At 40.2% G+C, this 26977-nt stretch overlaps 1 protein-coding gene across 3 annotated transcripts in view; it reads left to right on the top strand.

The window, feature by feature from the left end:
- Positions 1–26977, top strand: part of LOC124753909 (calcium release-activated calcium channel protein 1-like) — a 256973-nt gene that overhangs the window by 154424 nt on the left and 75572 nt on the right. The window contains exon 2 of one of the 3 annotated variants that reach the window (XM_047249023.1): positions 16046–16190. The exons of the other annotated variants lie outside the window; for them this stretch is intronic. Coding sequence (XP_047104979.1) covers positions 16071–16190 — 120 coding nt within the window. The 5' untranslated portion in view covers positions 16046–16070. The remainder of the gene's footprint in view (positions 1–16045; positions 16191–26977) is intronic. 3 annotated transcript variants of the gene reach the window in all.

The raw sequence follows: 26977 nt of genomic DNA, 5'->3' as shown, positions 1-26977 counted from the left end.
CCTAGGAGTAGACAACATTCCATTAGAACTACTGACAGTCTTGGGAGAGCCAGGCCTAACAAAACTCCACCATCTAGTGAACAAGATGTATGAGACAGGCGAAATACCCTCAGACTTCAAGAAGAATATAATAATTCCAATCCCAAAGAAAGCAGGTGTTGACAGGTGTGAAAATTACCGAACTACCAGTTTAATAAGCCACGGCTGCAAAATACTAACACGAATTCTTTACAGACGAATGGAAAACTGGTAGAAGCCCACCACAGGGAAGATCAGTTTGGATTCTGTAGACATGTTGGAACTCATGAGGCAATACTGACCCTACGACTTATCTTAGAAAATAGATTAAGGAAAGGCTAACCTACGCTTCTAGCATTTGTAGACTTAGAGAAAGCTTTTGACAATGTTGAGTGGAATACTCTCTTTCAAATTCTGAAGGTGGCAGGGGTAAAATACAGAGAGCGAAAGGCTATTTGCAATTTGTACAGAAACTAGATGGCTGTTATAAGAGTCGAGGGACATGAAAGGGAAGTAGTGGTTGGGAAGGGAGTGAGACAGGGTTGTAGCCTCTCCCCGATGTTATTCAATCTGTATATTGAGCAAGCAGTAAAGGAAACAAAAGAAAAATTCGGAGTAGGAATTAAAATCCACGGAGAAGAAATAAAAACTTTGAGGTTCGCCAGTGACATTGTAATTCTGTCAGAGACAGCAAAGGACCTGGAAGAGCAGTTGAACGGAATGGACAGTGTCTTGAAAGGAGGATATAAGATGAAAATCAACAGAAGCAAAACAAGGATAATGGAATGTAGTCGAATTAAATCGGGTGATGCTGTGGGAATTAGATTAGGAAATGAGATGCTTAAAGTAGTAAAGGAGTTTTGCTATTTGGGGAGTAAAATAACTGATGATGGTCGAAGTAGAGAGGATATAAAATGTAGACTGGCAATGGCAAGGAAAGCGTTTCTCAAGAAGAGAAATTTGTTAACATCGAGTATAGATTTAAGTGTCAGGAAGTCATTTCTGAAAGTGTTTGTATGGAGTGTAGCCATGTATGGAAGTGAAACATGGACGATAAATAGTTTGGACAAGAAGAGAGTAGAAGCTTTCGAAATGTGGTGCTACAGGAGAATGCTGAAGATTAGATGGGTAGATCACATAACTAATGAGGAGGTATTGGAGAGAAGAGAAATTTGTGGCATAACTTGACTAGAAGAAGGGATTGGTTTGTGGGGCATATTCTGAGGCATCAAGGGATCACCAATTTAGTGTTGGAGGGCAGCGTGGAGGGTAAAAATCATAGAGAGAGACCAAGAAATGAATACACTAAACAGATTTAGAAGGATGTAGGTTGCAGTACTTACTGGGAGATGAAAAATCTTGCACAGGATAGAGTAGCATGGAGGGCTGCATCAAACCAGTCTTGGGACTGAAGACCACAAAAACAACGTATTCCATTGAGTTTACCATGGAAATACAGTGTTCTTCTACTGTTGATTTTAACATTTGCTACAGACAGGTGTATATTTCATGTTCTATACAATGCTCCTGAACAGTTCGTGTCATCTGGTCAATATATGCAACACCACACTCACTGGGAATTTTGTAAATACCAGCTGTAGTGCCAATCAAACCATGTTGTCCCATAGCATGACATGTTCACAATGGAAGAGCAGTTTATGTATGAAGGCCATGGGCAACAAGTACTTCGTGGGAAGGGGCATGTGGATAAGACTAATTTAGTCCTCCACTCAATGAGCTAGTACCGGTAGGTCCATACAAACAGGTTCTTGCACGGCTAAAACAAAGTCGGTAGGAAGCACCAGTTTTCATGTGTAGTATTTCAGTGAGGGACACTTGTTGGTCCTCCTTGAAGATGGTTTGGACACAGCATAGTACCCATGGCAAAGCTTCAGTCCACAATCTAATGTGGTACGTAATAGTGGCTTTGAGAGTCCTGTGCCACTGCTTGACTAAAACGTATTACAGTGCAGTTATGTTTTGTGTGACAGAAATTACACAGGGTGCCGAAGAGTGCTGACTCGAACTGGTGGCTTTGATCAGTAGTTATCATGTCTGGCATGCCAAAATATGTTCCTACAAACAGGTGGGCGGTGGACTCTGCTGCGATGTCCTTGAGAGGGGGGGAGGAGGACGGGAGCTGCTTCCACCTATTGGAATGCTCTGTCTATCATTAGCAGTAAGTACTTGAAGGCCTCTGGTAGATGGCCAACAAAATAGATGTGCATATGGCAGAAGTGGGTTTTTGGAATTTGAAACTTACCTAATTGTGGTTGTGCATGGCTTCTGACTTTACTGCATTGGCATAATATACAGTCTTGTTTTTTGGTGTTGGGCCACACAAAGTGTTCCTTGAGGAGTTGGAGACAGTGGTTCTGACACCTGGATCAGATAGGGTGTGGAGTTGATTGAAAATTGCATGGTGCATTTTTTGTGGCATTGACAGCCAAATCCCGTTAAGGGACACTTCACAGAGAATCGGCATTTCAGTCCCTGGGACAGTGGGTCGTTTGATTTGTAGGCCGGTATTGTGGTTGCGCAATTCCTTGATGCTAGTGTCTTTACACTAGTTGGTGGCTAGCTTCTCATAATCAAATTGGAGGGAGATGACATTGACTCATGATAAGTAGTCGGTAGTGAGGCTGTCACTTCCGTGCAGGTGTCATACATCTGTAGTGTACTCAGCAATAATATCCAGGTGTCAGAAGCATCAAGGTTGACATCTTTCAGTGGGTGCAATATCGCATTGATTAGTGGTTTGTGGTCTGTAAACACTATCACTTGATGGCAGTCAGTATCTTCATGGAAGTATCTCACCGCCTAATAAACAACAAGGAGTTCTCAGTCAAAGGCTGACCATTTGCCTTGAGAGTATGTAAGTTTCCACAAGAAGAATGAGAGGAGCTGTATCTCCCTGGCCACTAGTTGTGCAGAACAGTGCGTGTTGCAATGTCGTTCACATTTGTGGTAACTGTGAAATATGCATCCGGAATGGGATTGGCCCACATGATTGTATGTGTATGGCTCTTAAAACAGTGGTTATGCATTCATAGATTACTGTCTTGGTTGACTTCTTATTTCTGAAACCATGTTGAGGACTGGCTAATATTCCATTTTTGTTCATGATCTTTGTTAACTTATTGTGCATTAGTTTTCCAGTACTTTTGAAAATACAGGATATCTTATCTTTGACATCAACTTTGATTACTGAAATAACTTCGGATCTTCTTGGCTGATTAGAAAATACAGCCATTCCTAATGAGCAGTTACATATATGAGTGAACGGATCAATAATATTTTTGAGAGAGAGTTGTAAGATTCTGCTCAGTATGTTGTTTTTAGTTTAGTAACAGCCCTTATTGTTTCCACCTTGATTCCATGATCCACAAACATAGATAATTTACAGCTGTTGATCTCGTTTTCTGCTGGTTGCTGATTTCCAACAAAATTAGTTTTTATTAACAATGTAGGAAAAGATAGATCAGTACACACACACACACACACACACACACACACACACACACACACAAAGCAAGCATACATCTGTGTGTGCGTGAGGTGTGCTTGATTTGTGTGTGTGTGTGTGTGTGTGTGTGTGTGTGTGTGTGTGTGTGTGACTTTACTGATGAAAGTTGTGGCTGAAAGCTACATGTGAGTGTCTTTTAATGTGCCTGTCTACAACTTGATGTGTCTTCTTTATGGTAAGTAGCAGTCTATCTTTTCCTAGATTGTTGATATTCCTACCCGGAGTTCCATTGTTTCATTTTTATTAAATTTTCTACCATTCCGGTGAAGTACCTGTTGAGTAATACTGCATTTGGTGTTTCACTTGGTTCTGTCATCTTTTTACTGTCATGTAACAAGACAATATTCTCACTGGTTTTCATATTCTTGCTCATTTCCTTTTTCATGATATCCCACATAGCTTTTACTTTGTTTGTAGACTTTTTTATACACCTATCATCGCGTGCTCTTTTTGCCTGTATTATGACCTTTTGTGAAATTTTTGTGTATGTTTTATAGTTATTGTGCATATCTACTGTGACATTATTTTCTTTGCAGATTTGATGAAGTTCTCTTTTTTTCTGGAAGGAAGTTGTAATTCCTTTGGTAATCCAGCCATTGCCTCTTGCATTATTTCTGATATTTCTCATTTTTAGAGGGAAGGCAGTATCAAAATGCTTTTTTCTAGAAATATGTTGAATTTTGTATCTGAATTTTATGTTTCATTGATGGCAGGCCAATTTTCACTGTGGTAGTGAATTAAAGATGTTTATGCTTTCGTGATGGAAGATCATGTGTTTAATCTTAAGTAGGTTGTTTGTCTGTTCTCCTTCAGTGGTGAAGGTCATTATTAAATCTTTATGCTACTGAATCCTGTATTGAATACTTCTACAGACCGCTTAAATTTCTCTTTATCAGTCAGACTTTGATTCTAGGCTGCCTGACTGGTTGATGTTATTCTTGTTGTAAGGCGTGCTGTGACAGTAAGATTAAGTGATTAGCTGAGACTGACCAGAACGGCTCCCCATTAACAATTACTGATAAACCCTACATTAAAAGTCACCACAAACTATAACTTCACATATTGCTGCATATACCATTCAATTTTTTCTAGATATACCTCAAAATTTTCTGACAGGGAATGGTACACTATGGCTATTATCAAATTTAATTTTGGAACTTTTGTTGCTACTATCTCAAAGTCTTTTTCACGATTCTGGTGAGTCATTTTAGCTACATTGATAACTTCTGTATCATGCTTGATGAACATGACTACTCCCCTATAATTATTACCCAGTCTACAATAGAAGTCAATCAGAGAGAAATTTTTTAGGGAGACAGATTTATTAAGGTCTCTTCAAGCCACTACTCAGAAACACATATTACAGAACTATCTTTTAGTTCATGCATTATTAATGCATTTAAATTTTCAGCTTTGTTGTGTATGACTGACATTTTAGTGAAAGATCTTCATTCCTGAATTTGTGGGACTATCTACAGTAACCTTACCTTCAGTTTAGATGCTGGTTATTTATAACTACCGTAGGTGCTGCTTTCAGCAATAAAAAATCCTTCAGATGACTTGGCTGCCTCATGGTATTTCTAATTGGGCATGCTGCCGGGGTGTTTGGTGGTGATGCTAAAGTAGTTGTAGTTGCTGTTGGTGAGGTGGTTGTTGATCTTTGTGAGGTTGTTGCAGATCCTGTTGAAGTTTCTTCTGAAGCTTGAGTGGTTGTTTCCATTGAGACTACAGGTCTTGCAACAGCACATGATTTTTTAGTACTGGGACAACAGTTTTGACAAATGAAACAGATTCATAGTTGTACTGATTGACATCTTGCTCTCTCCTTTTTTTCTGGATAGTTTCTCTGGTCTAGATCATTGTTATTCCTCAGATATCTACTTTCTTCTTCAGTTGTAGTTTGCACTGTTCTGATTATTTTCTTTTCATTTTCTGCGATTTTTCCCCAAAAGCCACTCATTAATTGTAGTTTGTACTGTTTTAGTCATTGTCTTTCTGATGCCTTTTGCTTTCTCCTTTCTTATTTCCTTGTCCCATGGTTTTCTGGGGCTTGATATTAACATTTGGGATTATTGCTTTATTCTTGTTAACAAGAAAAGCCAGTCTTTCATATATCTGTTTCTTTCCTTCTCTGTTTAAGTGGAAGCCTTGTACAGAAAATTTGTTTCTATTAATCTTTCCATTCCAAAGTTAACAGTAATTCTTCTTTTTTGAATTTCTTAACTCATTGACTGTCTGTACCAAATGGTAATTTTTTGCTTCTATTTTTGAATATAGGTGTTGTACATCATGTTGTTTTGGGATAGGATGAATAATTATATTGGTTTTATGACTAAGTTTCAGTACGTTCTCTAATGTTTCATACAAATGCTTTTCAATCTTTTGAAAGGGATTATCAGTCTCATTTGTATCTTCTATTACCACTAATTTATCATCTATTATGAAAGTTTTTGTTAGGTTTACCACACTTTTTTTGTGATTCCCTTTAATGGTGCTCTCCTATAGAAATGATCTACATTCTCTTCTCTGGCTGGACGCTAAAATAAGTACTTTGTTTTTCTCATTTCTGACCATTTCACTTCAGCCAAATGTATTTATAACAGACATGATATTGGACACTGTCAGTTCATTTGTTTTTATGGTCATATCACTTTCACTCTTTGTTTCTGCATTTTATTTATCAGATTTTTGAATGCTGTTGCATTCAGGGTTATTAACAAGGTTCAATATTTGTGTGTTTTTCATTTCCTTCATGTTTCTCTTAATCTCACTGATATGGTTTTCTAAAAATGTTATTCTTCCTAACTATTTGGCATTTTGTTGGAGAAGAATATTTCTGTTGTGGGGATTGAGGTGTTATGTACGGTAATATCGAACCCAACATTAAGTATTCGCTCGTTTATAATGAACTAACTTTATCCTGATCATGTCGCTACAAACACATCCGCTTGAATACAGAGTTCGGAACACATTGAGATCAACAGTTTTCAAAGAAGTTCATTCTCAAAGATGAGGCGGTCGACACTTGCAGTCGATAACCACCACAGAGCCCTCACCGGCAGTGTGGAGCACTGTAAGGGTGATGAGAGGTGTGTATGCATGCAGCCGGCTGATGGCACAGGTGCGCGTGACCAATCGTATCGTGGCAGGCACTAGTGCGAGGCGCGATCGGACCATTTCTCGATGTCTTGGTAGGCGCGACCAGCGGAGGGAAGGTGTGGAAGGCATCCACAGGTTCACTGTGCCATGCTGCTGATGGCACGGTGGAAGCAGAAGGCGGCGATGTGTCGATGGGGAGAACATCGTCGTGCCGAGGCCGTGCGGTGCAGCGTGCTTTGATCCGATCAAAGGCACGGAATGCGTCGAAGATGCAATGCAATGTATTGCCAAAGTATTTGTCGGCAAGTGCCGCGGTAAGTGCGACGTGTCCAGTAACAGTTTGTTATTGGCCATATGACATGAAGGAGCAAGCATGCTGTGGCTTAACAATTTGCGTAAGAGATGCCGGATGAGCAACACATGTGGTAATGACAGAGTTATAGAGGCGCTTGATGTCGCAGCAAGGGAGAAAACAGCAAGCTGCACATGACTGACCTTGGTGGCAGATGACTTTAGTGTAGATGGAAGCGTCAGAGTCCGTGGACAGTGAGTGCATTACAGCAGTAGATGGCAGGATGTTCCAAGCGGAGTTGACAGTGTCAGTGTTTTGATGTGCGAAACAGCCGTGATCGAAGGTTGGGGGGCGTGGCCGTGAGCCCTGTGCAAGAGGCATGGTGACGGCGAGAGGTGATGGAAGGCGGACGTGGTTGGCGAAACCATGGTCAGAGCAGGAAGGCGATGAGATGTAATGTGAACGTGATGAAGTCGAATTGGCAGATGAACTACTGGTCCATGGTGGAGAGGCGACACAGTTTGTTGGAACTGGAGCTGCGTGTGTGCTGTCGGCGCTGCAATCGAGTCGTAAGGCTGCAAGCTGCTCGCATGAAACTGCTGCACGTCGTATGTTGGAGCGGAAAGATGCTCACTCAGTGAAGCAGAAATGGCAGATGTGTTGGTTGTACATTGCGGAGGTAGTGAAGAGGGTGGCAAAGCAAGTGGCACTGGAATGTGGCGGGTTATGCCGTAGTACAGAAACAGTGTCTGGAACTACCAAGGAAAGGTGGCAGCGGCGTAAATAAGTTGCTTGTATCACATTATTAATAATGAATAGGAAAATAGGAATGCGGGTAAGCTACTACAAACAGCATAGTGAACGCATTATTGTGGCCAAGATAGATACAAAGCCCTCACCTACTACAGTAGTACAAGTTTATATGCCAACTAGCTCTGCAGATGACGATGAAATTGAAGAAATGTATGATGAAATAAAAGAAATTATTCAGATTGTGAAGGGAGACGAAAATTTAATAGTCATGGGTGACTGGAATTCGAGTGTAGGAAAAGGGAGAGAAGGAAACATAGTAGGTGAATATGGATTGGGGCTAAGAAACGAAAGAGGAAGCCGCCTGGTAGAATTTTGCACAGAGCACAACATAATCATAGCTAACACTTGGTTTAAGAATCATGAAAGAAGGTTGTATACATGGAAGTACCCTGGAGATACTAAAAGGTATCAGATAGATTATATAATGGTAAGACAGAGATTTAGGAACCAGGTTTTAAATTGTAAGATATTTCCAGGGGCAGATGTGAACTCTGACCACAATCTATTGGTTATGACCTGTAGATTAAAACTGAAGAAACTGCAAAAAGGTGGGAATTTAAGGAGATGGGACCTGATAAACTGAAAGAACCAGAGGTTGTACAGAGTTTGAGGGAGAGCATAAGGGAACAATTGACAGGAATGGGGGAAAGAAATACAGTAGAAGAAGAATGGGTAGCTTTGAGGGATGAAGTAGTGAAGGCAGCAGAGGATCAAGTAGGTAAAAAGACGAGGGCTAGTAGAAATCCTTGGGTAACAGAAGAAATATTGAGTTTAATTGATGAAAGGAGAAAATATAAAAATGCAGTAAATGAAGCAGGCAAAAAGGAATACAAACGTCTCAAAAATGAGATCGACAGGAAGTGCAAAATGGCTAAGCAGGGATGGCTAGAGGACAAATGTAAGGATGTAGAGGCCTACACTAGGGGTAAGATAGATACTGCCTACAGGAAAATTAAAGAGACCTTTGGAGATAAGAGAACGACTTGTATGAATATCAAGAGCTCAGATGGAAACCCAGTTCTAAGCAAAGAAGGGAAAGCAGAAAGGTGGAAGGAGTATATAGAGGGTCTATACAAGGGCGATGTACTTGAGGACAATATTATGGAAATGGAAGAGGATGTAGATGAAGATGAAATGGGAGATATGATACTGTGTGAAGAGTTTGACAGAGCACTGAAAGACCTGAGTCGAAACAAGGCCCCCGGAGTAGACAACATTCCATTGGAACTACTGATGGCCTTGGGAGAGCCAGTCCTGACAAAACTCTACCATCTGGTGAGCAAGATGTATGAAACAGGCGAAATACCCTCAGACTTCAAGAAGAATATAATAATTCCAATCCCAAAGAAATCAGGTGTTGACAGATGTGAAAATTACCGAACTATCAGTTTAATAAGTCACAGCTGCAAAATGCTAACACGAATTCTTTACAGACGAATGGAAAAACTAGTAGAAGCCAACCTCGGGGAAGATCAGTTTGGATTCCGTAGAAACACTGGAACACGTGAGGCAATACTGACCTTACGACTTATCTTAGAAGAAAGATTAAGGAAAGGCAAACCTACGTTTCTAGCATTTGTAGACTTAGAGAAAGCTTTTGACAATGTTGACTGGGACACTCTCTTTCAAATTCTAACGGTGGCAGGGGTAAAATACAGGGAGCGAAAGGCTATTTACAATTTGTACAGAAACCAGATGGCAGTTATAAGAGTCGAGGGACATGAAAGGGAAGCAGTGGTTGGGAAGGGAGTAAGACAGGGTTGTAGCCTCTCCCCGATGTTGTTCAATCTGTATATTGAGCAAGCAGTAAAGGAAATAAAAGAAAAATTTGGAGTAGGTATTAAAATTCATGGAGAAGAAATAAAAACGTTGAGGTTTGCCAATGACATTGTAATTCTGTCAGAGACAGCAAAGGACTTGGAAGAGCAGTTGAATTTAATGGACAGTGTTTTGAAAGGAGGATATACGATGAACATCAACAAAAGCAAAACAAGGATAATGGAATGTAGTCGAATTAAGTCGGGTGATGCTGAGGGAATTAGATTAGGAAATGAGACACTTAAAGTAGTAAAGGAGTTTTGCTGTTTGGGGAGCAAAATAACTGATGATGGTCGAAGTAGAGAGGATATAAAATGTAGACTGGCAATGGCAAGGAAAGCGTTTCTGAAGAAGAGAAATTTGTTAACATCGAGTATAGATTTAAGTGTCAGGAAGTCATTTCTGAAAGTATTTGTATGGAGTGTAGCCATGTATGGAAGTGAAACATGGACGATAAATATTTTGGACAAGAAGAGAATAGAAGCTTTCGAAATGTGGTGCTACAGAAGGATGCAGAAGATTAGATGGGTAGATCACATAACTAATGAGGAAGTATTGAATAGGATTGGGGAGAAGAGAAGTTTGTGGCGCAACTTGACCAGAAGGAGGGATCGGTTGGTAGGACATGTTCTGAGGCATCAAGGGATCACCAATTTAGTACTGGAGGGCAGCGTGGAGGGTAAAAATCGTAGAGGGAGACCAAGAGATGAATACACTAAGCAGATTCAGAAGGATGTAGGTTGCAGTAGGTACTGGGAGATGAAAAAGCTTGCACAGGATAGAGTAGCATGGAGAGCTGCATCAGACCAGTCTCAGGACTGAAGACCACAACAACAACAATCACATCAGTAACGTAGAATTTCCACTTGAGGCAGCGTGATGATGAAAGTTGTGACATCTGGGACATAGATCCATGTAGTGTGATCATCAGGGTATTAGTTGTAGCTTGTAGTAACAGTGAAGGATCGGAAGCAGTCGGAGGCGGAACAATGACAGGAGCATCTCGTTGCATGTTGTGCTCGGTTGGTGTCGGCTGCAGCATGTGTAACTGATCTTGTACCAACAAGTTGTATGTCGCAATTTGCTCATGTAGCTGTAGCAGTTGTTCAGGCGAAAATGTATGTCATGAAGCAGTCAGAGGTGGAAAAATGACAGGAGCACATCGTTGCATGTCGTGCTTGGTCGGTGTTGGCTGCAGCATGTGTAACTGATCTTGTACCAACAAGTTGTATGTTGCGATTTGCTCACGTAGCTGTTGCAGTTGTTCAGGTGAAAATATATGTCATGAAGCAGTCTGCTGTGTATCACTGAGTAAAATGGGGTCGAAATCAGAATCTGTCTGGCGTACAAGACAAGGTTGGCGGTACAGTATTGATGTAACAGTTCGAGTAGAAGAGATCATGTGTGCGATCACAAATGTGAAACTCAGTACTCGGCAGAGGTGGAGTGAGAACACGTTCACTGCTGTATGAAGCATTGATAAGGCTGAAATCGTCTTCTGGGGTGGGTGAACAGGTTGCGGGCGTGATCCAGTAGTGAACGGCCGAGCAGTAAGCATGCATAGTGTCGGTGAGTTGTTGACAAAATGCAGATGTGGTAGGCATGGTGGGATTGTATGTTGTGCAGCTCTTTGTTTTGACTGGGTCGAGGTCAGTGAGCCAGCAGGCGGTGGCCGTGACATCGCTGTCGGTAGCGGTTGAGCAGAGTTGGTGCAGCTCGGGTGCTGTGTAGAGGGAGGCATGGCACGTCCAGTGTTGCACTGAGAAACAGCCAGCATTGTCGTTGGTGTAATTGGTGCATTGTCATTGATCAGTAGCATGTCCTTGTTCCAGTGAATTCAACCAGGCATGCGATTTAGCCATAGTTCGGAGTTCGTGCAGACTGGGATTTGCAACATAGTCCCCATTTGTTGCAGGCCATTGTTTGGCATGATTGTCCGATATTGAAGCATTGCAAAAAGTTAATTCATTACACAAAAGCAAGTCAAAATAGTCCAAATTAATCAGCAAAGGAGCACTGCACTGTCCAGAAGTGAAATTACCGATGCGTTGAGTGGGTTTCGACGAATGACGTGTGCACCTCGGTCGCATTGTCTATGTGTGCGAAGGTGACGAAAGTTACCAAAAAGCACAATTCACACAAGAGTCGGGAATTTACACACTAATTACACTTCCTGTACACTGCATCCAGATGCGGCGAGATGCGAAGTCGATGGACGTAGAAATCCGACAAAGGGTTGCTGCATTCTTTGTCCATGGCGATGTTCCAGTACACATTTCTGGCATCGTAAGCGGCGTTTGTGAACGTCGGGGTCACCAGTGTGGGGATTGAGATGTTATGTATGGTAATATTGAACCCAACTTTAAGTATTTGCTCGTTTATAATGAACTAACTTTATTCTGATCATGTCGGTACATACACATCCGCTCGAATACAGAGTTCAGAACACACTGAGATCAACAGTTTTCAAAGAAGTTCGTTTTCAAAGATGAGGCGGTCGACTCTTGCAGTCGATAACCACCACACTGTCTTCTTTTCTCACTAACTAGCTCTCATAATTAACACCATGCTTTAAAATTAATATTTCTGTTGTTGCACTGTATACAGTTACCATGTCTGTTGCTCCACTTGTAACATGCTTGTTTTGTGACCTTTTTGTTACAGGATTCATAGTTTTTAGTTTTTCTTTTCATGTTTACTGCACTTGCAAAAGCCTTGTACACTTATATTGGGGCACTTTTTGCACAGAACACTATTAAATATATTATTTTTCCAAGCACAAGTTACAGAATGCCTAGTACTAGATTATTAGTACGTCATTCAACTGATTAGAGATGTTTCTGCACATTTCACAAGAATTTCGTGTTGAATAAACTGGAAACAGTGAAATTCCTAAACAGGTCAGCTGATGATTACCATTATGAAATTATGCTTCATTATCCCTTATGTCCCATCATGCAGCCATCATTGATTCAAAGTAGTTGGATGTACATCTGATCTCAGGTCAGTGTCCACATTAGGTTCTATGAGTAATAAGATTTTTAAAAATTAACGGCTTGATCTCTATGTTTGTCTTGTATTAGCATAAAGCATCCTTCAACTACAAACACCAAGCTAATGATATAATATAGCTCAGCATTTATTCACAGATTTTCAACTGACTAGTTGAATCAACTTTTGTCCTGTCTTTGTACATTTAAAAAGATATTATTTGCAATTAATCTTGTGATGGATATTTAACACACTGGCAATATTAATATGAAATGGTGAAAAAACTGTACAGAGTTTCCTGGAGGGGGATCTGGATTAAGAGAATCATAGTCTGCAGTGCATGGGGTGTATTGGTGGTAATTATTTTCTTAATGCAACTTGTGATATGCATGCACAAAGGAGAAATGTGAACAGCACACAAGTGTTCTAAATAAATATGAAACATAAAAAAGCTTAATATTGGTTCACTGAAATACTGAAAATAGATGGTATTAAGAAGAAATCTCATAAGCCTGGTTGCTATGCCCAACTACAAGAATACAAGAATGGCACTAACACATATGAACTAAGATATAAATTATTGTCATACATTCTTCACCTCCACAATCAACAAGGAAAGAAACAATCAAGTTTGGAAATTGGTTGAAAATAATAAATAATTAATTAAAATATGGATTAGTTTAATTTTACAGTGTGGAAATATGTGGTAGTAATGCTATGGACCTTAATAGTTTCTCAGAATGAAGCTAACAGTACAGGAGAGGAACTGATGGGCAAGAGCACTGATATCTCAGGTTGGCTAGATACATGCCCGAAACAGTCCCTCAATACACCCGTTGAGTGACATTTGATCAAGTACAAATATCTCTCCTTCTGCTTTCAACAAAGTCATATCAGTCTGGCTGTTCCCCCTATCGACTATTAACGTTGATATGAAGCATTCTCACATATTAATGACTTTGTAGATGACTCACTTACAATCTGAGACATTCAGTAGCCAATGAATATCTCGAAGTAGTGTTATCTTGGAAAAGTAATGGTAATATTTACTCACAGTTTAACCTGCCATCAAGCGGGTGCAAAGAAGTGCGGTAAGCTTTAAAGGTGTGCAGTAAGCTCTAAACCTACCAGAATATACAGTTCTGCACCTTGTAAAATGTAAAAATGCTTTTGGCTTTGTCTACATAACTGATTCTCTTTCTTTAACCTCAACACAAAAGAAATGGAAAGTCTTCTTCTATTATTAAGGAGCTATTTGTCATGGCCTATTAGTAGATAACTGTTTTCTCAACTTTAACTGTGTTCTCATATCGTGGCAAGTTTCTGTATTCTTACAGTGTGGCAAGTTTTGTGAAAATGTATGAGCTCAGTGACAGTGGATGAGCAAATTATTAAAAATGTGTTCTTGCACTTCATCAGAATATGTCTTTTATAAGATATTACACAAAAGAAGTGGGATGGAATGATGTAGTTGTAATGTTTCCTCCTTTCTATATAATTATGTAGTTCTCAATTTGTTCAAGCAATCAGTCATTCATAATATGAAACACAGTCATAGCTCATTCACTCAAAATGATTCAGAAATTTTACTTGTTAGAATGAAATCAGGCGATGATTCTTCTTCTCTGCAGGCTCGTGCTTTGCGGCAGTCTGCTAATCTTTTGCATGAAGGAGCAATATATATATTTCCCTTTTAATCGTACAATTTCGTATCAGTTATCTTCTGTCATAAATCTCAATAGTCAGATTACAGTTCTTCAAACAAAGCTCAGGCTATTTTTTTTTTTTTTAAACAACCACCAGAGAGAGTACTACAAAGAATAATTATGCGCTCATGGCATGGCTATTGTATGAAACTATTTTGCGTATGGATTCTGCGAGTATGAGGATAGAAAATTAGTAAATGTCATTCAAGGGTAGAATTGTATCAGAATAAGTCATCGAATATAAAGAGATATTACATAGTAATTTGTGCATTTACCAAGTATGTTCATGTGATAGCATTCCCCTTTAAAATAGTACCCATTTGAGTCCACACATCTACATTCATTTGTTCCAACACTCAAATTATTTCTGCATATCACTTTCTGTGCAAGGAGTCTCCCATTTCTACCTTCCAGAAGAACAGAACACTTCAGTAGTATGCTGCCCATCCACTGCTGCTGAGTTTATTGATTCTGATGAGACTTGTTACAGTGTAAAGAAACAGTTCACTTGTTACAGTGTAAAGACACAGTTCAAGGTGAGAAAACAGTCATATCTCTACAGTTCATTGTGGTCACTAAGGAAGGTTAAAGAGTCCACATACACTCAAAAGGAAAATACATAATTTATTGGGAAAATTGAGAATTCTGAACACAGGTTTCCTATGTGGGGTCAGTTAACATACTTCAGCCAGAAGGCAAGCTTTGCACAGAGGAGACTATACATTCATCCCATTCTTTATTTGTGAATATAAAATGAACAACTATAACATGTCGTGCCCTCTGTCAAAACACACCTTACTGTAGTTGGCATAGAAAAACAAATGAGTTATCAACCCAAAGGTTAATTGCAACACCACACAGCCATATGAGGTACGGTTCTATTAGAGGCAGTAAATCCTTGTAATTCTCCAATGTGAGAAACAATTGACCTAGCCAGTCATAGCCATACTTGCAATTTTTAAACATGAAATCAGATTCATGTCATAACATACCTAAAGCATATTTATAGATGATATTTAAAATAGGCAGAAGTTGGTCTTTAAGAATAGTACATTCAGATAAACTAAGGGTAGGCAAGGGGGATATGACCACAGTTTCCAGTCACAGGGAATGAATCTGTAAGAGAAGAAGAAAAGCTAATCATAACAATGCAGAATCTAACAGACCATAGGAAACTGTGAGAAGAGGTGAATGACATCCAGAATGCAAATAATGGACCATTTCAAATTAAGTGATGACATGCTTTGTTTTCTGTGCACAAAACGTCATTAACACAAAATGACAGTGGCCCACAGTCACCTCAAATAGCATCATGAAGCTAGTACTATTTCTTTAGTCTGATGTCAAAGTAGTTGTAAATCCTTAGTCATGTTATCAGTTAAATATGTATCCACAGAGAAATGGAAAGAACTTAAGTTTTAACATAATTATAAATGATATTTGTAACTATATATTTAAAAGTTGGCTCAAATAGTACATGGAAATCGTTTTTCAGTTGTCTACTGTAAAATATCTAATAAAAAGAGCCAAAAACATTCAATTTAGTTCATCTGCTGCCCAGTTCTCCGATAAATTCAGGATTCATAGTATATTTTGCACATCATTGTATTCAGCAATTACTAGAACTTCTGTAAAGTAATACCATGACTTTTAACATCTTACTAATATATACATCTCAGTCTTGTTGAATTATATGTATATTTATTGTACTTTTTCAAACCACTTACTCATTTGTTTTAGAAAGACAAAGTTTCCCATAGGTCCTGTGATTTACGTTTACAGGTGACTGGGTGAACTAGGAGCTGCAATGTCAGACAAATCATCTTCTGCTATACTGAAAAAGCCAGCTCCAACTTTTTTCCCATTTTACTCAAGGCAATATTCTGGCAACAACAATTCACCCTGGTTTACAGGGTCTCTTTATAATGTGAGTACCTTCCTTTAGTTTATGACAGGCAGATGTTGAAGATGAACTGCATGCACCATTAATGTACTACTCAAATTGAATTTCATGTTATTCAATACTTCTTTCTCACAGCATATTTTCATCAAATAATACAAAAACATAAAATTCCAGGATGAAAACAACTAGTAAAAATGAGGACGTGTAACCATGCAAATACAGTTGATTGGTTGGTGGCACATAGACACACTTAACAGCTCAGAAAATGCACCAGAGTTTGAAGAAGCTATCATCTTAAATGATGTTTTCAAATTCATGAACTGGGGAAAAGGAGAAGGAATATGTGTTAATGAAACTGTGGGTAAGCTTGCACTCCACATAAAGTAATGTACACAGAATTAAAGCTTACAGAATTACTTTTTATTTCTAGCAATAGACATCCACATCCACAAATAAACACAGATAACTTAACACTGAGAGTAACTTCAAAGATACTGCTTGTACCAGAAATAACACACACAACAGTCAGTTGCTGGATTGATTTGCAAGATCTCAGTGGTATGGTTTCCTCATTGCAATTCCAGTGTACAGTGGCTGGAGTGGCGATTTAATGAGATTTGTTCGGAGCATGGTGTGAGTGTGTGATGTCAAAAGATTTGTAGACAAAAACATGGTGTTCACCATGGCATGAAGCAGGAGGGTGACATGTTTTGCCTAAGTGATCTTGGACGTGTTACACCGACTGTGGCAGTTGTGTTGCAGATGGCTGTGGTGCTGATGTAAAAATAGACTGCTAGAGCGTGTATCAGCTCCACATACACCATTTCTGCTAACGATGATTTGATGTCGGGCTTGTAGATTGTACGACGACCTAAAAGGACCAAGGGAGGGGCCTCTGTCCACTTCTTGCAATTGAAAATGAGATCAGCCTTTAGAATTCGATGCCATGCCATCTTTCTACCATTCCACTGCTGGCAAGGTTGGACTTGTTGTATGACGATGCTGGATGCTGTATAAGTTGGACAATTCTTAGAACAAACTAGATTTGAATTGTTGGCCCTGTTCTGTTGTAACATGGAGAGGGCAAGTGAATTGTGCTATGTAGGTGGTAGTGATGGTCTTTGGTGTTATCTTGGAATAAGTGTCGACAAAGGGTGTAGTTTCTGCCCATCAAACGCATCTGTCCACTGTTTGTAAAAGGAGCCTGTAGCCATCCACAGGTGCAAGAGGGCCTACAAGACTGATGTAGGTGTGGTCAAATCTTGCTAGAGAGCTCGGGGAATGAGGACCACTGTGCTAGTTAGGCTCATATGAAGACTGTGAAAAGCTTCTTTCATTTCTGTGGGACAGTTGAGGGGGAATCAGCCTGTGATGTCATGTCCTGTGAGCTCACCTGTAAGTGGCATTTGTATAATTGCCATTGCTCAAAAGCTGCAGCAATAAAGGTTGACCATTCCCAGGAAACTTTGTGAGTGCTGGTAGTCAGTCGGTTTTGGAAAGGCATGTAGAGCTGCTATCTCCTCTGGTAACAGATGAATGGCATCTGCCAAAACTGTGTATCCCAGGAACATCAATTCTGTTTTACCAATGACACAGTTCTCTTAATGCAATACTATGCTATAGTTGTGCAGCTGATGATGCAATTCCCACACATTGTTCTTGTTGCTGGGCATTTGGTGAGCACACTAGCCTTTCATAATGGTATACAAAGGGAAACAGAAACTCCTTTAAGACTTCATCCATGCCTGAGTATCATTTTTGATCCATACATAAAAATTCAGATAGGAAAAAGGGTGTAATTACCATTTTTTTGGAATTCTGGAAGGGGCCACACCCTGTGACGCTAAAAACTGTTGCTAGTGGCTAATGCACAGGTAAAATCTTGAATTTTTGGTATTGGGCATCTGCCTGGAACTGTCCTGGCACATCGCCATGGTGATCTTCATAGGTGCACCACAAACCATCTTTCTTGTGAACAACGTGCAAAGGCAGACACCATGGGCTATCAGGACAGTAGCCTATCCCAACTTGGAGCATTTCTTCAGATATAGCCTTGGTTTCTCTGAGGCAATTCTGGGGGCATGCTGTAAAATGGGTTGGCCAAGGACATGATGCACAAGGACATGTTTGATGTCATTACACTTTTCTGGTGTCTGCAAATCAGTAAGAGATTTCCGCTGTTGTTTATTGTAGTTGGTATTTTCTATTCTCTGTGTTATGCTGTAGGCAGAGTGCCCCCATCTGCTGTCTCGTGTAGTCTGTAGTCATGTTTTCCTCAAATCTGCCATTAATGCACAATAAGCAAGGAGGATGGTACCTAATATAGGTTCAATGACAATGAACATCTGCATGAAGATGATGGTGAAGCCTAAGTGGCCATAGGTGGCTATCACCAAGTTTTTCACTGCTTTCAGTGGCTTACCGTCAGGTGGGCACCAGGCTGGGAGCATGCTGACATCTCAGCTGCTGTCAATCAGGAAGGTCATCCCATATGCCTGTCTGATACGTACAAGTGCAATGGGGTGTGCTGGCAGCTGTAGCATTTGTGGAGTTTGTGTACACATCGTACCACTCCTGTAGACGTACCAACTGTTGTGGTGCAGTTTGTCTACAGTTTCATGCCGATGTTCCACCTGTTGTTTATCTTGCATCCATGACGGGTGTCACTTTTTGTACAACATGCAATCTGTTGTGCCTCATCAAGACCACAGTCATAATTTGAATGGATGCAAGTTTATGTGCATTTCAGTGCCTGCTGCCTGTGGTACCAACAAACATTAACAAAGTTGACTCCAGATCGCTGGAAGTACATCATTGTAGTGCATGAGGATCACAGCTGTTTACTTTCTCCTTCCTGCTGCTGTTGCAGCACTTGAACCAATGTAGCCAGTATCTCAACTGTGGCCCATGAACTCTGGAACCCTTTAAAAATGCTCTGGAGCTCTTTAAAAATGCTCTGTCAGAGGAGTGGCATGAAGGTGCAGCAGTCAACTGTTGTCTCTTTAGGCAACTTTGCATCTACTGGTTGGAGTCAGTTTGCATGTCATCTGCTGATGGCATCAAAGCAACAGTTGCTGGCAACTCCAATTTGCGTATATTTTGATGAACACTTTTACCAACTTGTCTGCTAGTTGATCATGCACTACCAATGCTACTTGTGATGGTAAGCGGTGTTGCCAAATATGCAACAACAAATTATCCAAAACTGTAATAGTGTCTATCATACCTTGGGGGAAAAAGGCTCTGAATTCTAGACCTGATGGGCCAGTTGGGACTGACTGCCAGCCACATCATCCTATGCCAATGGAGACATTGGATGCGGTACACAGGGATGTGGGGTCAGAAAACTACTCTCCTGGCTGTTGTCAGATTTCATGACTTTGTAGCTGCTAATTCCCACTCAAGTAGCTCCTCAATTGGCATCAAGTACCTGATTGCAACCCATTACAGTCCTCACACCAAGAAAAAATGCCTGGTAGTATCAGGAATTGAACCTGGGTCCTCTGCATAGCAGCCAGCAGCAGCTAACCACTGACCTACAGAGGCGGACTGTTGTACCCCGTACATGCCACCAAAATACAAAAGGGATTTCATCACCTCCTTTTTCTTGATAAAGCACTTCTCTGAGCCTGTAGTGTGGCAATTTCGTGCAGCGAACAACTAATTCAGCTTTCAAAGCAAGGTAAATCTGATGCTGTAGCAGGTGCACAATAATGTCCAAAACCAGTGCTGTCATCCACTGGTCTAAATTGCTGGTCATTCATGTCGATTGGCCATAATCATAAGTAATCTGCTGGTGCATGAAAGTATTTTCTGTGAACATGAACCAAATTTGTTATTGGTCAGGCGTAAACAGCAAGCACAGTATGGAAGAACCACTTGAATCAACAAACAGGCTATTCATTCTTCCTGAGTGTGATCACAACACAGAAGAAATCACTTGAGCAGCCCACATTGTCAAATCTGCCTTAACATCACCTCCTGGTCTGCCTGAAAGATCAAGTGGATAGAGGTGTGCAGTTGACATTGCTGTCTGCATTCATTAAACCAATGTGGAGTTGTGCAGTGTTTTAGTATTCAATTCTTTGCACTGTACTTTGTCCACTTTTTGCATTGTGGAAAGGAAGAGCTCCAGACCTTCAGTTTTGTAATGAATTTCCTGAATCTCATCATTGATGGTTTACAACTGCTTGTGGGAGTCTTCTATTGCTGTGGCATCATATTTAAATGTTCAAAAAATAAACTGTCCAGAATTATACTAATTTCTTCATTGTCGAGGTCACCAATTATATGGGTAAGGCTTATACACCACATAAAATAGTATACAAGAAACTGAAGCATACAGAATTACTTTTTATTTCTAGCAACACAAGTACACATCTCTAAACAGTCACAGATAATTAGATACTGACAGTAACTTCAATGATGCTCCATGTACAAGACGTAACACACGCGGCAGTTGTTTACTCGATCCATTACTCCTGGAGAATATGTTATATGAACCACCTTAACTTTGCTAATAACATTACATGGATTGCCCCTATAGCAGATAAAACTCCAACAACTAATGGAGGTACTTTATAAGCAAGCACAAAAGTATACCTGAAAGGCAACTGTAATAAGATCACAAAATATACAATCAGTACGTCTAAAACAAAATTGCTCAAATTAACAATGATAACATAGCACCACTTGTTGAGTTTCTGTATGTCAGTCAGATGAGGAAACAAATGAATTGATAACAGAATAAAAATGATCTGGAATATTTTGTAAAGGTTAAAAAGTACATTGTGTCTGAAATGGAAAGTTTAGAGTCAGTGTGTATTTTCAGTTTTGACTTTTAATAGTTAGGCATGAGCTTCTAATGCAAAAGACATTAAAAAACTAGAGGTTGCTCTGTAAGCAATGGAGAAATAAATGTTGGAATTTCCAGGAGGAACAGGAAAAAGTGGGTAAGGGAAGACACAGCTATGAAATATACATTGTAAGACAGATGCTGATGTTCAGGAGACAAAATTTTTAGCACTGCTGATACACAAATATAACAGTAAAAGTGATGACACTATCCTAGCTTTCAGAACTGCTAGTTCCTTTTTCAGGGAGGAGAGGGAGAGACAGGTTGCAGAAGGTTAAAAAGAAAGGGCAGGTCATTCAGATCCCAACCTTTCCATCCCCCAAGGCAGGAAACAGCAGTTCTGAAAGCTAGGATAGTGTTGTCACTTTTATATGTTTCTATAGGCAGTACTTATAATTTTTCTCCCTGAAGGTTAGTAGTGCCCAGCAATTCTGTCTCATAATGTATTAGTTATCTCAATGTTAAATTTTCCTTTGACAAAACAACAACTCTAATAAAAAATAAATGGAGCTGGGCAGTTGAATGGAGGGCAAGGGGACTAAGGAAGTACATTGCTTGAGTTCCAGAGGTAACAAAAACCTAGATAACAACCTAAAGAAGATGGATGGATGTACATATAAAGCTGAAAACTAGACTGTACGGAACAGTTTAGATAAGGCCTTCATCCAGCAGTTACGTCAAACTTGTACTACCGCTGCAGCCGATGATAATGACTCTTTTATTAGTGTAAGCATACACACACAAATAACACCTCCCTCCAAACACACACCTACACAAACACGTATCTATGCGGACTTGGTGGCACTAACTGTGAGAAGTTGTCTGGACAGATGGGTTGGGGAAGGGGGGGGGGGAGGTGAATAGTCAGGATATATATATATATATATATATATATTTATTGCTGGCAGGTCGACAGACACACAAACAAACACAAACATTCACACAAAATTCAAGCTTTTGCAACAAACTGTTGCCTCATCAGGAAAGAGGGAAGGAGAGGGAAAGACGAAAGGATGTGGGTTTTAAGGGAGAGGGTAAGGAGTCATTCCAATCCCAGGAGCGGAAGACTTACCTTAGGGGGAAAAAATGATAGGTATACACTCGCACACACACATATCCATCCGCACATACACAAGCAGACATTTGTAAAGGCAAAGAGTTTGGGCAGAGATCTCTGCCCAAACTCTTTGCCTTTACAAATGTAACTCTTTGCCTTTACAAATGTCTGCTTGTATCTGTGTATGTGCGGATGTAAATGTGTGTGTGTGTGTGTGTGTGTGTGTGTGTGTGTGTGTGTGTGTGTGTGTCTGTGTGTGTGTGTGCGAGTGTATACCTGTCATTTTTTCCCCCTAAGGTAAGTCTTTCTGCTCCCGGGATTGGAATGACTCCTTACCCTCTCCCTTAAAACCCACATCCTTTTGTCTTTGTCTTTCCCTCTCCTTCCCTCTTTCCTGACGAAGCAACCGTTTGTTGCAAAAGCTTGAATTTTGTGTGTATGTTTGTGTTTGTTTGTGTGTCTATCGACCTGCCAGCACTTTCGTTTGGTAAGTCACATCATCTTTGTTTTTAGATATATTTCCCACGTGGAATGTTTGCCTCTATTATATTCATATCCCACACTGTTTCTCTCTATTTCAAGCTCTTTCTACAGTTTTGTGAATGCTACTGCAAATATCCTGCATTTTCTGCTGCTGCTGAGTGCCTCTTGTCTCCCTGTCTCCTGCGTACTCCATATTTGCCTGCCTGCTTCCCACCCCATCAGCTCCTCTCCTTCCACCTGCCTTAAACTTCTTCACTCCCACCACACCCACATGCTATAGTAGCAGGTCTCAAAAATCAGTGTCTTCATGACTGGATTTTGTGTGTGTGTGTGTGTGTGTGTGTGTGTGTGTGTGTGTGTGTGTGTGTGTAGATGATGTTCACACTAGACAAAGAACAAAATGTCGCTCAAAAGCTGGAACAATTATTTTCTGAGCTGTTATACACATCTATGCACCACCAACCAACTAACTACAGATGAGTGGCATTTTTATCTATCATATTTTCACCCAATTCTGTTGAGAAATAAACCCATTTCTCAGTCAATTATCAGACAGACTTGCCTGCTCAACTTCTTGGTTACATATGGAATGAAGCACTGAAATCTTGAAGCATGCTTTGATTGTTTATCATCACAAACATGTGTGTACACATACACTAACCCTCCCCCTGCTCCACGTTGCCAATACACACATTGCAACAATTTGTAGTTCTTGATGTAGAGAAACCCTCTGAAAATAGGGGTTCAATTGATGAGGCATGTAAGTAGTTGCTACTTGTCTTAGGCTTTTTTTGAAGTGAGTGAAATCAAATGTTTTAAAATAAAATATTGTGTGTTTTTTTTTATTTTTGAAGGCTTTGATACTATTTGTTGCTTTTTCTTGCTCTGTATATATATAAGGGCAGTCAAATGAAATGCGAACACCCACCACAACATGACTGTGGAATGATTCCATTCAAAAGTAATTACCACACACATTAAGATAGTTATCCCAGAGGGAGACAAGATGATTAATTCCTGTTTCATGAAACATAGTCAGCCACTTACAGATCCAGAACCACACCTTCTGTACAGCTCAGATCTTTCACTGTGTGATTTTAACATCTTTGGCAACCTGAAGAAAGACACCCATGGACTTCGGTTTCAGCCGGACGAGGAAGTGAGGGAGTGGGTGTGGTTGTGGATCCAACAGTGGCCGACTGTGTTCTGTGAAACAGGAATTGATCATCTTGTAACCCAGTGGGATAAATGTCTTAACACATTTGATGATTACTTTTGTGGCAAGGGTTTGGTTTTCATTCGACTGCCCCCTCATATGTTTGTAAAGAAAAAAAGAATAATGTAACTGTGCATGCAAGGGTGCTGTTTCTAAAAGAGATACCATGGCTGTCATAACAGTATACCAATATGCTTTTGGTGTGCTTCAATAACCTCTTATACTTTTCATGTTTTTTGGGAGTACTAACTGGTTTATATTTCAGGCTGTATTTCTGAATTAATCTGAGTGAATGTTTTCAAGGATTCTTTCAATGTTATGTTGAATTCCTTTCCTTGTTCCTGGCAAAATCAGTACACTATCTTAATGATTACAATATCAGTTCAGTATTAAAATTAAGAAAATCATAAAATTATAGTTTATTATGTAATGACTTCTGTACTTTTACATAATGGTTTGTTTGCTCATTTTCCACTGAGAATTCATATTTATTGACCCAAATAGTAATAACCTGTGCAGATTACAATAATGCATGTCTCTGAAAACACATTTGTATCATAAAATGTATCTAATTACAGATTATAAGAACAGAATCAACATTTGAAGACTCACAATAGCTTGTAAGTGGGCAAGGGTTGGCAAAGAGGAAATGATAAATGATATGCTAAGTTAATGTACAGTCATGTTCAGACAAGTTAGTGCACTATAAAAACATCAAAAGTAGCTCTGTTTGTGAACATTCATGTAAGTCTACACAGTGAGATCGAATCCTGAACAGTCCTTTAACAAGTTATGCAAACTGCAAACAATTATCAGTATCTGCTATCACAGGCACATATCACATAATCTCATGAAACAGCTAAGCTCTCCATATATCAGTACATATTACTAATACAATGAGGAAAGAAGGGACTAGGAGGAAGGGGTAGAAGGAATGACGTTTACATTAGCTCACTGAATCTGAAGATAGAGCACTCCTCATTCCAAACCCACCCCCTCCCCCTGGAGAGTGCAGAGCACAGAGGAGAGGAAATTGGCATTGTCGAATACAGGGGTATTGTAGGCCGCGCAATGGTTCTTGGTTGATTGTGTGAGGTAGCACGACCACCATGCCTTGGATGGAAGGCACGGGTGGACCATTTGTCATGAAGCTGGGGAGGTCCATGCCAGCTGGACTGGAGAAGGTGTAGTCTGCAATCCAGTAAGGAGGATGGGCTGGTTAATGAACATGTGTGAATTGGCCCAGCACGGGAGGTGTCGGTATTGGAGGAGCAGCAAAGAGGGGGCATATGTATCTTGAGCATCCCGTTGGTGCTGACTGTCACTGTTATTCCAGCTGCATCCACCTCATCTGGAATGGGGACTGTGCATTAGATGTAAAGTGGGTGGGTGTGGCCTCATGCATGCAAACTGTCCCTCAGATGAAGGACACATTTTCAACTCTCCCCGTTGATTTCTATCAACGTCCCATGCACAGCTGATGTTTGTAATTCATTGAAATTTCATTCTTCACCGCTGTCAAATCCACCATGGTGTCTGTTCTTTCAGACATGTTCAAAAGGACAGACACCATACACATATAATTATGGCAATCACAAGCCCAGGATCATTTCTGTGCAGGGGCACACATATGCTCGAACTCGTGTGGGAATGGGGCTTGCCACAAGCATTGAGATTAATGGGTAGGGAGTACTACTTTCATAGTGTGTGGAGTAAGTTGAGACTGTGGGTCTGCTGGGGGGTGTGCTTGGGATAAGTCCACACAGCCACACTAATTCCTGTGTCCTCAGTGGCTCAGGGGTTAAAGTGCCTGCCAAGTAAGCAGGAGATCCTGGGCTCGAATCCCGGTTGGGCACACATTTTCAACTCTCCCCATTGATTTCTATCAATGTCCCATGCACAGCTGATGTTTGTAATTCCTTGAAATTTCATTCTTCACGGCTGTCATGATTCACCATGGTGTCGGTTCTTTTGGACATGTCAGAAAGAACAGACATTATGCACATAGAAAATGAGAATGTTGTTTAGGTATGCCTAGCAGTAAGAGCAGTTAAAGAGAAGTGAGTTTGTGACATTGCCAAATTTGTGCCACGTTTTTGAGGTCATAAGACATATATATAAACTTGTAAAGGTCAACAGGGGTGATCAAGGCTTTTTTTGGTGTGTCACTCTGTTCCACAGGTATTTATAAATATGCCTCAGTACAAAACTCTGAAAATGCATGCTCTACTAAATAGTTGGGCAAAGCCTTGAATGTTTGGGATAGGATACTTGTCTATTATGGTAAATGAATTAAAATAACAATTGTCACCACAGAGCCACACTGTGCCATCCTTCTTGGGAACTAAGTGTATGGGGGACAACCAATTACTGTCTGACAGTGGAACAGTACCTGCCCACAGATGTCCATCCACTGCAGTCTTAACAAGGCATAGTTTGTGTGGAGGGAGGTGGTGTGCTTTATGAAGCACTGGGGGTCGTCTGTCATGACAATTTTATGTGTTGTCCTATTTGTAATCACGTTCATTTGAACTGATGAACATGACAAGGGGACATCTCAAGCAGAAGTGGGTAGCACACAAGAGTAACTAACCTGAGATGCAATCAGTGCGGATGAGGCGGGTTCACCAGAGTTGAAAGAGGCAGATCACTGTTGCTGAAATACAGCAATGTAGACATCTACATCTATACTCTGCAAAACTACCGTGAGGTGCTTGGCAGTGGGTATGTCCCATTGTATCAGTTTTAAGGTTTCTCCCTGTGCCATTCATGTATGGCGTGCAGGCAAAATGACTGTTTGAATGCCTCTGTGTGTATAGTAATGATTAAAATCTTATTCTCACAATCCCCATGCAGGAAATATGTAAGGGATTGTAGTATATTCTTAGAGTAATCATTTAAAGCCAGTTCTTGAAACTTTGCTAATAGACTTTCTCAGGATAGTTTACGTCTATCTTCAAGAGTCTTCCAGTTCAGTTCCTTCAGTATCTCTGTGACACTCTCCCATGGATTAAACAAACCCGTGACCATTTGTGCTGCCCTTCTCTGTAAATGTTCAATATCTCCTGTTAGTGCTATCTTGTATGGGTCCCACACACTTCAGCAGTATTCTAGAACTGGTCTCACAAGCGATTTGTAAGCAATTTCCTTTGTAGATTGGTTGCACTTCCTCAGTATAATGCCAATGAACCAAAGTCTAC

Source organism: Schistocerca piceifrons, chromosome 1 (genome assembly GCF_021461385.2).
Source record: "Schistocerca piceifrons isolate TAMUIC-IGC-003096 chromosome 1, iqSchPice1.1, whole genome shotgun sequence".
Classification (NCBI taxonomy): Eukaryota; Metazoa; Arthropoda; class Insecta; order Orthoptera; family Acrididae; genus Schistocerca; species Schistocerca piceifrons.
This window is presented reverse-complemented; position numbering and strand designations above follow the sequence as displayed.